Source organism: Pagrus major, chromosome 15 (assembly GCF_040436345.1).
Source record: "Pagrus major chromosome 15, Pma_NU_1.0".
In the NCBI taxonomy this organism is placed as follows: Eukaryota; Metazoa; Chordata; class Actinopteri; order Spariformes; family Sparidae; genus Pagrus; species Pagrus major.
The window spans coordinates 707,575-724,475 of record NC_133229.1 but is presented as its reverse complement, the minus strand read 5'-3'; the positions used below and the strand labels follow the sequence as shown (position 1 = coordinate 724,475).

Sequence of the window (16,901 nt, the reverse complement as noted above, 5' to 3'; positions counted from 1 at the left end):
ACTAGATGATGTCGTCTTATTCCCTTAGCTCAATACAAGCCTTGTTATATTTATCTTTTAATAAAAATCTCAATTTAATGCCCTCAATGTTGTGTCAATTTTGCCACGTGGTATTGAACATGGTATCAAATATCAGTATTTTCCAGGTGTTGTAATGACATTAGAAATTCCCATATTGTGACAACATTTGTTTGAACTAACCTGGGTGAGTTGGTATGGAATGACCCATGTGCCAGTATAGTGGCAACATGACCAAAAAGTTATAGATGAGTCTGTCAACACGTACGCAGGCTTCAGGCTCCCGAGACATGAGAGAGAAATTGTGAATCACTTTTGTATGTGTGCAGTTAGGGAACTGTCTGCATGCTGCCGTTTATCAGAGGAAGGTTAATACACAGAACATTTACAATACCAACCAGTAAGTCCTCATCCTTGAAACCTTCTGTCTTGAAAAATGTTGATATACTGATGGAAAAGCATGCGGCCAATTCAAGTGAGCTTGCACGTTTGTAATCTTCTTCGCCTCATTCTGATGTTGTTAAGTCGTTAATGGCTCATCGCTGCCTCCTGTGGCTGTAAGGTTAATGAGAACTGCAGTTGTAGCGGGTGTTTTCACCTGTTTGCGATGAACCCATTCCATGCTCACAAACAGACTTTGACAACCCACACAGACTTTTATGTTTTATTTCAAGAGTTTAAAACCAGCATTTTTTGATTTTATAAGAGTAAATACTTGAAGTAGGAGGGCTAGTTAGTTGGTTTGGCAAAAACACATCTGGTTACATTCACTACCATCAGAATGTTCCAATTTTGTTTGATTGACTGTTGTTTTAGTGTTAGACATGTTGTATCAATGTACTGAATGTAGAGCTTGAAGCAGTTGTTCCTGCAGTTGTCGCGCTTTGCATGTTCTGTCTGCTTGTCCACTCACAATGCCTGCTTATTAGCTGGCTGCACCTTCCCTGGTGGTTAGAGCCTGTAGTGGCCGTGTCTCCAAACCCTGTGCCCTATCTGGATTCCACACCCCTCCCATCATGTATGAACATGTATGCTCGAGAGTGTGTTTTGTTGGTTCCACTGCTGACATGTTACCCATCACTAATCACGGGCACCTGCCTGCTCCCCTTCTCTTCTGAGGCTTACAATATCTTGTGGAAAAACAAACGAGTGCAGGTAAGGAAGATGACTCTCAGTATTCAGGCTGGATAATGTCTCCCCATAACCTCCTCCTGTCCTTTTCTAAGACCCCACTAACCTCTCACTTCTTTTATCTGATAAACTGGCTAGAAAGAGAAACTTGACGTGTGCTGTATTTAAGAAATGACCATCCATTTTTTAAGTACAAAGCAACTGATAGATGGTTCTGGACAGTCTTTGTCATAATACAGATACTTCACTAGAACATGTCTCTGCTTTGTGAACGCTCATTTATTAAATTACATGTGTATTATTGAATTTTGTTTGAATTGAATGGTCTTTTGGGTGTACACCATGCATATGTCTCAGCTGCTGTATATCATGCCACCCATATGCTTTCTCATTTGTTTCAAGATAGAGCATGTTTAAGTAATTTTTTGTTTGTTTGTTTCAAAGAAAGTTGAGATAGGTTCAAAGAAACCGATTCAGAAGAGTGTCTGAAACCCTAAATGATTTGAATAAATAAACACAAACACACCTTAACAGAAAATAAATGCATAGAATAAGTGGCAGTAACAGAATTTGTGTGCATGTTTGTTTCTGTGCATTGTCTTCTGAAATGCTGGTTAATATGTTCCTTATATGCCATAATCAAATAGGATGTTGTCTTTTGGTCCTTACTCTGTATCCTACCAAAAAGAGATGCATTGCACATTTCTCAGAGAACTAGGGTTACCCTGGCAACCAATGGAGTTTCATTTTATGTACGTCTACTGTTTGACACAATGAGATTTTAGAACGGATTTTCCAGTCACAAACAGTTTTGGGAGATCACTGACAAAAAAATAAAAATATATTGGCACACGCTCTAGCGGGCTAACTATCTGATGGAGTCACCGGTGTTCAAGGAGCCAGGAAGCTCCAAAAATACAGTATTACATGGCATTAGAGGTGCAAAAGCGATTCTGGAGACAGGTAGTTGCTTGTTGAGTCTCATTCCAAGGTTGTCAAATACTGATGGTTTGTGTTGTTGGCCAGCCCAACCTATCAACTCTACTGCACTTTTAAGTATGATTGAACCATTTTAGTTTGCAGTCATGGTACTTGAAGAGCTCACTGCCACGTCTTTTATTTTCTGAGGAAAAAAATGAAGCATCCTAATTGATCATGGCCTTAATAAGTAATGATGATCAAAGTAGTACAGGGTGTTTTGGGAGGCCTTACTCAGAGAACCACTCTGTTTTCTCTAGTTGAAGATGCGTGCTGGTGGGATGAGTGAGTCATCGAAATGGAAGAAGCAAAAACGCTCGCCAAGGCCACCACGCCATATGGTGCGAAGTCCCTCTGGTCAGATGGAGCCAACCCAGTCAAGCACCCTTAACAACAACAGTGTTTCAGGTAAGAGACGCACTATTGTACTAGTACACTCACAATCATCAATGACCTTTCCTCAGCTTTCAGGACTTTCTAAAAGTTAAAATCATATCCAGCTCTTCAGTTAACTGTTATCTTGCGTTAATCATCCCAGTAGGGTAGAATGTAGACGAGTATAAAGTGGTCTTTGTCATTAACAATCATATTATATGACCCTTTTTTCTGGTAGACAACTACATGAGAAATCTGCAGTGGACCATGGATATTGCTGCAAGTTTTTACATGATACATGAAGCGGTAACACTTTGTTGCACAGTTGTATGACTATCTCTATCCATTTAGGTGGCGTCCTGTTCATTGAGCAAGGCTTATCCACCTCTATCCTACCAGCTTCAGACAGTGCTGGTTCATCCATTTCCAGCCCCACAACCACAGACAGTGGCCTGGACACCTGTTCTAAAGCCACCTCCAGGGAGGACCTCTCTGACCTGGAGCAGTGTAGCTCATCTGCCACCACCCCTAGCACTGCTACCACTCTCCCTGGGCCTGAGCCAGATGCACAGGTATAGCTGCTTTTAATATCTCCTCTTTGTACATGATCACTTCTTGCACACCAAACATTGTATTTATTTTTTTTATCAGTAACCTTTTCAGCCTTTACCCTTTTCCATGTTCTTTTTGTGAAATTATGTCTATTGTTGTTAGTGTGTACTCAACTTCAGTTTCTCCATAAAATATGATTCGGTTTCACTCAAATGAGTGAATAAAGTCATAAAGTTGTGTTTTTGTACAGTAATCTGTGAGACCCCATCCACAGAAGTACGCTCTGGTGGTGTGCTCCTTTTTATACAGCCATGGCAGCGTTATAAGAATTAAGAGAGTTTATTGGCCACCAAATTAGTATTACACCCCTGAGTGCAGGCTGAGTCATCAACGCTTTTTAAATTGTTTTCTAGGATCTACAAACTCTAAAATACCATTCAAATTCCTAGATGTTATCAAGGCACTTTAGGTCAGTCTTAAATAATTGCGTGAATGCTATAAAAACTGAATGTTAAACTCTGACTAAACAAAATTCCTTATTTCTACCCATCCTTGCCCTGTCCCCAAGGTAATGAATGGTCCTGGGTCTCCATCCTCTGCAGTTAAGTCCTCTGTAAGAAATCTAGGTGTCACTATGGGCCAGGCTCTGACTCTTATATCTTATATCATCTGTCTACAGAGTCCAACTTAAAGTTCTTGTGATCACTTATAGAGCAACCCTGTGTCACAAGTAGGTCTTTAAGGTCCTCCAATCAGGGCCTGCTGGTAGTTCCTAAATCTAGGCTTAAAACTAAAGGAGGCTGTGCTTTTGAGGTTGTGGCTACTAAACTTTAGAACTCTCTGGACACTTTAAAAATCCGCTCAAGACCCCTTTGGTCAGACTTGCCTTAGTGTAATTTTTTCCATTTTCTTTTAATGTGTTTTATGTGTTATGATGTTATTGCCTCTGTGAAGCACTTTGTGACGTCTCTGCTCTTGAAGGTGCTATTTAAATGAAGTTACTTACTTACCTACAAACAACCTTTTTGCCATTGTTGGGCGTGACGGCTTATAGGTGAGATATAGTGCAAAGCATCTGTGAAAAAAACACTTAAACATCAGTTGTGACTTGATGGGACCTTAAACCCTAGTGAGATCCTCTGTCTTTTCTGTGCAGCTGCTATGTGACTGTAACTTTAATGATGGCTCATGATTTGTGTTCTGTTTCCATTTCCATCTAGTCTGAAGCCAGGCAGGCTGAACCAGCTCAGTCAGCCTCTGTGGAGTCCATCCCCGAGGTCCTGGAGGACAAAGAATCTGTTACAGAGCAGTCAGACAGCACCTCAGTCCATGACATGGACTACGTCAACCCTCGTGGAGTTCGTTTCACACAGTCCACACAAAGAGATGGTATGGATCATGAGGGTCTTTGAAACGCTGACTTCTCTTGTGCTGTTACCATCTCTTAATACACAATTCAAGCAAACCGTTGATTTTAATAATCACTTAGGTCAAGAATCAGTGATCGACAACATTGTACAGTAATCATGTTTTCTTTACCAACTGAGGATGTCTGATTATTTTTACATTTAAAACGCTCATCTACACAGTTATGTGTTCTTCCTTCACCTCTGTAGGAGCATCTCTCATCCCTTATGGCCTGCCATGTCTGAGAGAGCTTTTTCGATTCCTGATTTCACTGACCAACCCCCATGACCGCCATAACACTGACACCATGATGCACATGGGCTTGCAGCTGCTGACTGTGGCGCTTGAGTCAGGACACATTGCTAACTACCAGTCTTTACTCGGACTGGTCAAAGATGAGCTCTGCAGACATCTCTTCCAGGTAAAGCAGAAGGTCCAAATGAATACTTGTACAGGTACCTGTGTTGTTTATTGTCAAATTGATACTAGGTGGATATTTCCTCCGCATTAGTAATAGTTGCTACAGTACAAGGAACTTGCAGCACCTGCTGGCCAGGGATAGCCGCTTTGCATTGGTTGGCTTGAAGCTTACACTTGTGTGATATACTCTGGTGCAATGAGCAAATTCTTGCTTTGATTAAGATTTTTGTTAACTTTGAAATGAAGCTGTTCTATTTTTACTATGATATGATGGTTTATGTTGGCTCCTACTCCTATGTTGGCTAATACTTGGTAATAGTTACATACCAATTGGGCTTTTCCATTGGCACTTTTGGCTGCGCTGAGTCAGACCACGCCAAACCACACTCATTTATGTATCCATCACCAGTTTAACTGGCCCAAGTTTAAGTGAGCTCCGACTGAAATGGACTTCTCAGAAGTGGGGCCAAAGCGTGCCCTTCCTGCCTCCAAGCGGGCCGCAGTGATGTCTCATGATTGTGGGCAACCTGAAACGTCCCGCCGTCCCACAAGTGTGTATGGCGAGACTCAACTCAAGTCTGTGCAAGAGACCAGAGAGAAAGATGTTTCTAAGTCTCTGTGTGTTCAGCTCTCAGTACTTTTGTATCTTCCAACTGAATCTTAAGTTTCTCTCCTGCGCCTCTGATAGTACTTTCAGATATCTGCTGTATTTTACTGTTTCATCGTGTTCACTTTCGGCTGTTTCAGGAGTAGTGGTAAGTTACTGTTGATGAAAACCCAACATTTTCTGACTTTGCTACTTCATAATGAAAGCCTTTGACAAACAAAATAACTCTTACTGTAAAGAATTAAGAGGAAATTAAATGTGTCTATCACCAAATTAGTGGAGCTTTGTTTGCAGCATTTCTTTAGTGATACTACAGGGAGGAAAAGTATTTACAGTCACTTCTTTAACCACTACTGTAGACAAGTGGGCCATCAGGGTTAGGGTTGGGTTAGGGTTCGGGTTGGGGTTAAAATATCTATCAAGTGTGGTTTGAGTACTGGCCTGCTGATCTGGCTAAACTGGTCACAGGAAGGGCTGGGACACGGGAGAGCGGGGTTCAAGACCCAGGGGTCCAGTCAATATGTGTTTTTGGTGGACCCCTGCTGGAGGGTTAGCCAGATACTACAGGGAGGAAAAGTATTTACAGTCACTTCTTTAACAACTACTGTAGACAAGTGGGCCATCAGGGTTAGGGTTACATACCTTCTAGCAGGCCGCCCGGTTGTAATGGAAATGGAATCCCTGTTGCGCTGGGCTGATGTGCTGTGTCAAACTGAGTTAAGCTGAGCCAGCATGTGTATGGAATAGCCCATAGGAGGACCAACCATCTCTACTTTGTGCCGTCTACTAGTTTGTTTGTGAGGAAATTGCTGGAGAAGCTGGAAGAGATTCAGTGTATCTTTCCTGATATCAGCACAATGTCAAGCATTTTACTTTCAGTTTTTCATTCCAAGTCAAAGAAGCAACAAATATTCAGTGAAAGTGAATGAGTGGACTGTTGTAGAAGAGCTGGAGAAAGCTATATTAATGTTTTGCTGTATCTTTGCTGATAATTTTTTCTCTGTGTTGTAGTTGCTGAGTTTGGAGCGTATGAACCTATATGCTTCCTCCATACGAGTTTGCTTCTTGCTTTTTGAAAGCATGAGAATGCATCTAAAGTTTCAGCTCGAGGTAACTATGTTTGTTAATAGTCATCAAAGTCTCTGTGCTTTGTCCATTGACTGTCATCTAAAGAGACTCATATGCAATCCAAATATATGGTAAAAAAATTCCTGAGGACCTAATAATGATGACCCTTTTTGCTGAACAGATGTACCTAAAGAAACTAATGGACATCATCACGTCAGAGAATATTAAGATGCCCTATGAGATGAAGGAGATGGCTCTGGAGGCACTGGTCCAGCTGTGGAGGATCCCCAGCTTTGTCACTGAGCTTTACATCAACTATGACTGTGACTTCTACTGCTCCAATCTGTTTGAAGACCTCACCAAGCTGCTGTCCAAGGTCACATTCCCTTTAAGCATGTTGATGTGGTTACGATTTTTAGTTTTCAAAACTATTGAATTCTCTCCGTGCTTAAACTTGTGGAAGTCCTTCCTGGATTGCCAAACTTCAAGTGAAGTGCTCAGCTTTCATTTTTTCATGACTCTTAAATAATTATGCCATCCTTTTGAAGTACAGGAAATAAGGCTACTCTTAAAAACATTTTTATTACATTTATCTGCTGGTTTTGAGAGTCAGCTTCCTTTAAAAAAACAAAACAAAATAACTTAGAAGCTATAAAAAAAATAAGTTGAATTGAAATTACAAATGGCTTGAAAGTTTATTTTTGTCCAGTTTCAATCGGCTCCATCAGACCTGTAACAAACACCGTTGCCAGCTAGAAAGCTCATCGGCCCATAATGGGCAAGCGTCAAATACCTCAATAACTTTGATTAAACTGACTTAAGCTGCAGTCACACACACAGGAATGCAGGCGAATGAAATTGGCCTTCCAGTGCAGAATGTGGGCAGTGCTGGATGTGAGGTGCACGGAACTCATGTGCTGGTTGTAGTCCATTTAAGGGGTCAACTACTCACACATCTTTGCTATTGGTTGTGGCTGCATTTTCTCACAGGGGCCAAGATGCAGATTTGCTTCACCACCAGATGTATTTCTTTTTTTTTGCCCCTTGCGCATGAAATGGAAGTGAACAGGAGGCGAATGTTGATTTCCTGTATGTGTGACTATGTCCTTTATGTTTTTTTCTGGTTTTCTGTTTTCTTTTTACTGATGTGAAAAGGTACTTAATTGCATCTTAAGTGGGATTGAACACTGCAGACATTTTCAAGACAACATGTCAATCAAAAGGTTTTAGTAGTAGTAGTAGTAGATAGTAATTACTATCAGACCAATTATTGACCTAAAAATATCAGATTATGCCCCTATAATGGTTTTAGATGAAATGAAGTGCTATATTTAGTGAAAAAACTAACTTTAGTTTTTGTTGTAAAATTGTTTGCTACAGAATGCATTCCCAGTGTCAGGGCAGCTCTACACCACCCACCTCCTGTCCCTGGAGGCTCTGCTCACAGTGATTGACAGCACTGAAGCACACTGCCAGGAGAAGGTGGTCAACAGCACTGCTCAACAAGACCAGTCAGAAACACTGCTGGCAGAGGGAGAAGGTTCAACCAAAAATGGAACAGACACTTCAGCTGGTAAACACAACCAACTTTGACTTCATGGACATTTGAGCTTTAGAACCTTTAAAACGTACTTCTTTAACTCTGTTGTCTTTACTAGTGTTTACTAGTATCCTTTACCTTCTAATACTAACAAAAATTAATAAAGTGTGTTTTTTAGTTTAGGCCTTCAAATGCTTAAAATATCAAGATTACATAACAACACAAATTTGAGTTATCAGTAACTTCACAGTGTTGGCCCTGATAGTTCTGTTTGAACAGAACATATTGTCCTTTTGTCTTCAGATCTAAGTAGACTGGGTAGCACCAATGGTCTGAGTCCAGAAGCTGAGAATGCACCAGTGTGTCCCCCAACCAGTGGACATCTGATGGCAGAGAAGATGAGACTGGGTCGACAGGATCAAGGAGACAATGACTCTGGTGAGACTTTGATTTTACACACAGTTTTACTATAAAGTCTTCCTAAGCCCTGGGATAGAAACCATCAGCTAATATCATTTTTTTCACCCAGCTGAGAAGAAAGCCCCCAAAAAGCCCCAACGTTTCTCGTCATGTTTACCTGATTCCCAGGAGTTGATGGAAATTAGAACCAAGAAAAAGGTGAAAGGAAATTGATTGATGTAAATTTGTTGTAGTATTGCACATCCGCATTCAATTCTAAAATCTACTGCTACTTTAAAGTGCCCTTTTTGTCATGTGTCTAGCTGCTGATCACAGGCACAGAACAGTTTAACCAGAAGCCCAAGAAGGGAATCCAGTTCCTGCAGGAGAAAGGCCTCCTCAGTAACCCTATGGACAACAATCAAGTGGCCCAGTGGCTCAGAGAAAACCCCCGACTGGACAAAAAAATGATTGGCGAGTACATCAGCGATCGCAAGAACATGGAGCTCCTGGACAGCTTTGTAAAGTAGGCTGGAATTCCAGGAAATATTGTGCATTTGTTGATCACTTAATTATTATTTTACACTCTGGTCTTAAAGGGTGTAGAGGTTTTGGTTCCCATGAAGCACTGATGTGTTTGTTTTTTATAATGAATAATGCTTAGTGTTGGTGTTAAAAAACCATTGAGGTTTTAATAATGTCAAACTTTTTCGCAGCACATTCACCTTCCAGGGGCTTCGTATAGATGAGGCTCTGCGGCTTTACCTGGAGGCCTTTAGACTGCCTGGAGAGGCTCCAGTCATCCAGAGACTCCTGGAAACCTTCACAGACAACTGGCATGTAAGGCACATTCTCTCAACTTCTGAAAAATGTCTTAACAATTATTTATTACGATGTATCAGCAGCATTTGGACCTTCAGATTAATAGAGAACAACATTCGAGCTGTAAACCTGATTGTTATACTTTGGACTTAAGTCACACATTAATGGATTGGATTACGTCAGACTTGAAGTGGAAACAGACAACTTTTCAACAAGTTTTTACTATTACTTCCAAGTGATATTATTGTTAGAGCTGATAACCGGATCACTAATGCGAGCAGGCAGAAACAAACATATATTTTTCTTTCTTCTGTTGCAGAATCAAACGTAGAAGGTTGTGTCTTTTGTTCTTGGCTTCCTCGCAGCTCCTTTTTCGTTTTCTGGCTGCTAGAGTTAGCTAGCAGTTTGTTAGCAACATGGCTACCTCTAGCAGCCTGGCTACCCTCCAAAGCAAAAACAGCCATAAGAATCCCAGTTTAACACAAAGAACTCTGGTCTTGGTGCTATGAAAAGGCAGAGTAAGACACCATATTAATAAGTAGCAGGTAGCAGGTTTTGTTACTTACTGATCTAGTTGAAAGCTGGTTTTGAAGCGTCTCAAGTCCCAGTGGTGAGAGGAAACACATGTCAACGTGGGAACAGACTTTGACACAACACTGGAGCGCTCTCCATCCAGTGAATGTCCGTCCGTTTCCTCTTGTTTTACCTCGGTTTCTATCACTCTCCCTCTTTACCTTCTTTGCCTCCTCCATCAGTGGGCTTCTTTTTCTGTTGCAGTGTAGAGTTTCCACAGTTGTTCCACTGTTACCTGGGGATATCGCTTCTGTGCTTTGGTTGCACAATGGCAGTTGTGCTTCCTTTGTGCCGTAATTCAACATTAATTTTTGCAGGAAAAATTGAGCCCAGTGGTAGACTGAATAGCGTAGTGAAAGTGAGTTTTATAGTGAACCAGTGTATACGAGGATGGTGCCATTTTTTGACAGCCATTACACTGTGACATCAGTCTTTACTTCAGTGTGGACAGATGAAGCCCCAGCTGCTCTACAGGACTGTTTTGAGTGTACAGACTGGCAAATGTTCAGAGGTGTTGACACTCAGGATAACAACATCAGTCTTGAGGAATCTACATCTTCAGCGACATCATATATCAGCAAATATGTTGATGATGTGGTGAAGACAGTAGGGCTGCCCCTGACCAAGGATTTTTTTTCATGGTCGACCAGTGGTCGTCATTTAGAGCGATTAATCGACTAATCGACGCATATATATATATTTTAAAAAAAATAAAATAATAATATATCTCCGCAGTAAAGTGGATGTGCCTGTAGAGACATTTACACAATAAGTAAAACACAGTGAGCTAGATAATTTAGCTTCCCCAGTACACACGAATAGTCTAATACTAGCGCATATAACAATAATAAAATGTATTTATCTCTGCTTTCAAACGTTCGGGCCGCCGTGGGCAGGTAGCTAGGCTACTTACATGTTTAAGGTGGTACATCATGTTCGTCGTGGAGGAGTGATAGGTGAAGTTTTTCTTGCAAAGTTTGCATGTCACCTTCTTTGAGTCATCCTTCTTCTTTTCAAAATGATCCCATATTTTAGACGTCTTTCCCGACATGGTTGGCTATTAATTGTTAACTGTCTAACGCGATGTTGAAGGGACCTGCTGTGTTAAAAAAAAAACACTGACAGTGAGTGAGTGTCACAAGTTCCTGTATCTGGCCCTTCAAATTAAAAGCCCTCCAGCCTTTTATACACAGGCCAGCCGCCAGTCACATAGATTTTGACTTAATTTTGACAAGACACGGCTCCAAATGTTTTTTTTTTTTCTGTGACCAATCGACCAATGAAATTTTGGTCGGCTAATGATTTTTTGGTCGACCAGTGCTTGGTCGACTATTTGGGGGCAGCCCTAGAAGACAGTAAGATCATTCCCCATAGAAGGCCTGGATGAATGGAGGAGTGAGGGCTCTATCCAGAGCCAAAGCAGCTGCCTTTCAGTCAGGTGACAAAGAAGCACACAACACTGCCAGAGCAAGACTAAAAGCTGGCAGCAAGGAGGCATCATCAGCAGAGACTGGAGAGGGACCTCAACACCAACAGCAATAAACATCTGTGGCAGGAGATTCAAAATGTCACAGGCTACAAAAGCAGAATTGCCCCTTTCATGTGTGAGGCCACACTGCCGGATGAGCTGAACACATTTTCTGCTCGCTTCGATCTCCTCAACAAAGACTGAGCTGTGAAGTCTACAGAGGACCGGCCACTGTCAGTAACCACAGCGGATGTGAGAAAAATCCTGCTGAGAGTAAATATAAATAAGGCTGCTGGTCCAGATAATATACCTGGCTGTGTACTAAAAACATGTGCTGATCAGCTAGCTGATGTTATTACTGACATTTTTAACATCTCACTCTCACAGGAGACTGTTCCTTCTTGCTTCAAGACAGCCATCATTGTTCCTATTCCTATTATCCTAAAAAGTCTGCTGTGTCTAGTCTTAATGACTGCCGCCATGTGGCTCTCACCCCCATCCTGATGAAGTGTTTTGAGAAACTGGTTCTCCAGCACATCAAAGACAACATCCCTGCCAGCCTGGATCCTCACCAGTATGCTTTCAGAACCAACAGATCCACAGAGGGTGTCATATCTACTGCCTTACACTGTCTTCACACACCTGGAGAATAAGAACAGCTACATCAGGATGCTGTTTGTTGACCTCAGCTCAGCATTCAACACAATCTCACCATGAAGCTGATTAGAAAACTAAACACTCTGGGCTTCATTACAACACTCTGCAGCTGGATATCGGACTTCCTCGCAAGCAGACCCCAGAGAGTTCTGATTGGCAGTCACACCTCAAAATCAATTTTATTTATATAGCCCAAAATCACAATCACATTGCCTCAATGGGCTTTACAATCTGTACAGTGAACGACATCCTCTGTCCTTAGACCCTCGATTCGAGTGAGGAAAAACTTGCCATGGAAAAAAAAAGATGATGAAAGAAACCTCAGGAAGAGCCACAGAGGAGGATCCCTCTCCCAGGACGGACAGACATGCAATAGATGTAACATGTACAGAACATGTACAGCATTATCAGAATATCTGATACAAATGATAATATATGTAAAGTATGTGGATACAGGAGACGACTGAGCAGGCAGAGGCATCGCCAAGTGGTGCCCGAGCCACACGACCTCCTGACCACCGTGGTGACCTGGAAGAGGGCAGGACACACAGGATAATTAGTAATAGACAGAGAGGTAACAGTGAAGAGGCATCAACATTTACAGAAATACAGATATAAAGAGGTAGTGAAACAGAGGAGAGCAATGATCCAATGGAGCCCAGGGTGTGACGATCCGGATCCGACAGTATGTGAGGCTGCAGGAGCCAGGAGAGGTAGATGATCCCAGTGGCCCGAGGTCCATCAGAAGGGAGCCTGAATGAAAAGAGAGTAGGAGGAGGAGGAGGAAGCTGTAGAGAGTGAGAGAGCGACACAGCTTGTGGGAACAGAAAACAAACAAAAGTTAGAGAAATGCAATGTTAATCAGAATAAACAGACAATGGCAGGACAATGTGAATTCTAATACTATAGGTAGGAGACTCATTGAGACTGAGACCGACTCACTGAAGAAGCTAGCAATCAAAGTCAAGGACTAATTAAAGGCTAAGTCAAAGAAAAGGAGTGAGTTTTGAGTTTAGATTTAAAGGTGTCAATAGAACCAGATTGTCTGATGTCAGCTGGGAGGTTATTCCAGAGGAAGGGGGCCCGATAGGAGAAAGCCCTGCAGCCAGCTGACTTCTTCTTAACCCTGGGAACCGTCAGGAGCCCTGAATTTTGAGAGCATAATGCACGAGTTGGAGTATATGGTATAATAAGATCTGACATGTATGACAGGGCAAGGCCGTGTACAGTTTTGTATGTCAACAGCAGCACCTTAAAGTCTGATCTTATATGTATTGGGAGCCGATGCAGTGAGGCTAGGATTGGTGTAATATGATCACATTTTCTTGTACGTGTTCAGACTCTAGCTGCAGCATTTTGAACCATCTGAAGACTTTTAGTGCTCTCACGCAGCAGACCTGATAATAAGGCATTGCAATAATCCAGCCTAGACGAAACAAAGGCATCAATCAGGATCTCTGTGTTAGCCGTGGACAGGAAGGACCTAATCTTAGCTATGTTGCACAGGTGGTAAAAAGCGATCTTGGTAATTTCTTTGACATGCTGATTGAAAGAGAGGGTAGAATCAAACACCTAGATTCACCTAGACCTAAACACCTAGATTCTTGACAGTTTAACTTTGAGAAATAACACAGTTGTTGCGGGGGACAATGACCAGCACCTCAGTTTTATCCGAATTCAGGAGCAGGAAGTTTTCTGACATCCATTTCTTCACTGCATACAAGCAAGTCTCTAATTTCGTGATTTGAGGTTTATCATAAGCTTTTATGGGCACATACAGCTGAGTGTCGTCTGCATAGCAGTGGAAATGTATTCCATAATTCCGAATAATTTGGCCAAGACGTGAAATATATAAAGAGAAGAGCAAAGGGCTAAGAACAGAGCCCTGGGAACTTCTATACTTCACATCAGTAAATATTGATGTAGTACTATTGTAAGAAACACATTGTGTTCTTTCAGACAGGTAAGATTTTAGTCAAGCCAAATGCCAAATTGACTTTCAAGTCGGTCTGACAGTATTCCATGATCTATGGTATCAAATGCAGCGCTGAGATCCAGTAACAGAAGCACTGAGGTAGAGTTTGAGTCTAGAGTAAGTAGAATGTCATTTACCACTTTAGTAAGGGCAGTTTCGGTGGAATGACAGGCTCTGAAAGCTGATTGAAAAGGTTCCATTTTCTTTTAAAATCAAAAGATTATCAATAATAATCAATATACTTGTTAGACATTATCTGTCACTGATGGGTGGCCTGCATTAACGTTAGCCCAATTTTGCTGCATTTCCTAATCACATTATCACCTGTTTAGGACTCCAAACACAAGGTTTAATACTTGGCCTTGACTTGTGACCTGATGGGTTTTATTGAGACTTATGCCGCTTTTTCACCAAAATAAGCGGTTCTACACAGTTTTTTTTTTAAACACGGGTACAACCGCTAAAAATCGTGTATTGATGTATCGAACGTCACTGACGCTGCGTTTCACTTTCACAAAAAACAGTTGTAACAGAAGAGAAACAACAATAATCTTTCACCCATTGTGAAAGAAGCGTCTTTAAAACGGTGGATAAATTCTTTTGAGCGTCACAACCCCCCCGAAATGACTCGTTTCACTGTCATAATTTGAGCCATTCAGTCCAATAACATTTGAAAGTTGAGAAGAGCTGCATGATTAAATTATTTTATCCCCATTCAAGTTAGCTGGGCGCTAAACCGGAAGTAAGCCGGCTCGGTTGGTGATCCAGGTATTTTCAGACCCAGGAAGTCAAGCTTTTTTGGCTTCAAGGAATGAATGGGACTCCACACGTGATAAAATGTCCTTGAATAGACCACATCCCAAATTCCTTCCTTATTACACGCCACCACCGGATGTTGATAATGTGTCATCACTTCACGCAATGGAATTTAGCGTGTTCACCCCAAGGACCTTATAATTATACCTGGACACAGCCATGGAGACGAAGTCCCATTCATTTCTATAAAAGCTGCTCAGTGGCGCATGAAGCCAAAATGACTCCACTGTCTTCTGCGTAGTTTCCGCATTGTGCGGCCCATAGAGACTTCCGCTAACCGAGCCGGCTAACTTCCTGTTTAGCGCCCAGCTAACTTGAATCGGGATGAAATAATTTAATTGTGCGGCTCTTCTAGACCTTGCACATTTTATTGTACCGAATGGCTCAAATTCTGTCTGAAACGAGTCATTTTTGCGGGGGTTGTGACACTCAAAAAAATGTATCCACCATTTTACAGACGCTTCTTTCACAATATTAGCTTATGGAAAAAAAGTGTTTTTGGGCCCCATTATAGTAGTAGTCTGACAAAAGTATAAACACAGACACACATACACAATGATTAGCAGAGGACAGACTCCACAGGGGGGAATATTTGACCTCTCAAAATAGCAGGAGGAGCCATGTGACCTGGAAACTATTCCTAGTAATATCCTTTTCTAAGGCTGACCACAGACACACAAATAGTGACCTTGAAAGAGTTATTTTAGGCAGTGACACTGTAAATGAGTTTTCCACTCTATGGAGTCACTGTAAAATCAGCAGGATGTGCAAGGTGAGATTCAGTCTAGAAACAAGGTCAGCTTTTGTTATGTAATATACAGTCAAACACTCTTCTGGTTTGGTTTTTGGTCTGAAACAAGTGGCTTTAACTCATATGATGTCACTTTATTGTGTTATATTGGGTGTACTGTATGTGTGTGTTTGCAGAAGGTGAACGGCTCTCCCTTCATGACCAACGATGCAGGCTTTGCCTTGGCCTATGCTGTCATAATGCTAAACACTGACCAGCATAACCACAATGTCCGCAAGCAGAACATCCCCATGACTGTTGAGGTGAGTCTCTCTCTCTCCCACACACACACACACACACACACACACACACACACACACACAATGAACTTTAAACTATATCAATAATGTAGCTGTTGAAGAGCAGACACTTCACTTTTGAAAGCTGATGGTACATAGAGCCTCGATCATATTCAGGAGATAATGTCAGTAAACGGAGTAAAATTGTTAGGTGGTAATTTCTAAATCACATGAGGTACCATGGTAATACTAGCCCTGTGAGAATAGCACTTCAGATGCACATCTGTAAACTTTGCAGAACTACCTGCAATGTCCAACATGTCTGCAGATTTAGATTTGAAAAGGAAAAAAACAGCTGAACTGTATTCATATATCTATTTTTTTCTCTCTCTCACTGGGACATGTCAGTCTTTGTGTCTGATGGTATGAAATTCCTCTGTCAGTATTAGTATTTGCACTGGTGCAGCTTGGCAGCTCAGAAAGCTCACAGCCAACAGCTGTAGCCAGTGGTGGTCCATCTGAGAGGTGTGTGTGTGTGTGTGTGTGTGTGTGTGTGTGTGTGTGTGTGTGTGTGTGTGTGTGTGTTTTCTCTCTCTGTGATTGACAGCAGATGAAGACTAAACAGAGTCTGTGGGGCAGCTTGTGAGCAGTTTGTGGGTGGGCCACTCTCACTGACAAACAATAGAAAGCACTTGCTTTCTCTTTTTTTCTTTTGTGTACAAATACTTTGTAGAATTGATCTTTCTTGAGCTGAGTCATACCTCGTCATACAGCTTGAGTCGTATGGTGTTTATCCTCATACATTCCTTAAAGGTCAGTTGTGGTTTGGTGAAGAAGGCTCGTTGACCTTCGGGCTCAGACGACAGGCAGAGGCTGCCACACAATAGTTTGGAGAGGGCCAATAAAAGTGGCGCCTAGCACTTGAGTTACTTAGCAGCTTGCAATGTGTATTATTCACCACAGCATGTGTTGGCAGTGGGGTTATTTTTGAAATGGGAAAACTATGCCCACCATCACACTGTGTAAATCAGAGCCTATTCCCAAGGACCTGACAATGTGATGACAT

At 41.7% G+C, this 16,901-nt stretch overlaps 1 protein-coding gene across 2 annotated transcripts in view; it reads left to right on the top strand.

The window, feature by feature from the left end:
• Positions 1-16,901, top strand: part of gbf1 (golgi brefeldin A resistant guanine nucleotide exchange factor 1) — a 163,254-nt gene that overhangs the window by 119,396 nt on the left and 26,957 nt on the right. For both annotated transcript variants that reach the window (XM_073481258.1, XM_073481257.1), the window contains exons 9-20: positions 2,388-2,535; positions 2,854-3,074; positions 4,275-4,443; positions 4,671-4,882; positions 6,500-6,598; positions 6,738-6,932; positions 7,937-8,129; positions 8,400-8,534; positions 8,626-8,714; positions 8,819-9,021; positions 9,212-9,335; positions 15,734-15,859. In XM_073481258.1, coding sequence (XP_073337359.1) covers positions 2,388-2,535; positions 2,854-3,074; positions 4,275-4,443; positions 4,671-4,882; positions 6,500-6,598; positions 6,738-6,932; positions 7,937-8,129; positions 8,400-8,534; positions 8,626-8,714; positions 8,819-9,021; positions 9,212-9,335; positions 15,734-15,859 — 1,914 coding nt within the window. The remainder of the gene's footprint in view (positions 1-2,387; positions 2,536-2,853; positions 3,075-4,274; positions 4,444-4,670; positions 4,883-6,499; positions 6,599-6,737; positions 6,933-7,936; positions 8,130-8,399; positions 8,535-8,625; positions 8,715-8,818; positions 9,022-9,211; positions 9,336-15,733; positions 15,860-16,901) is intronic.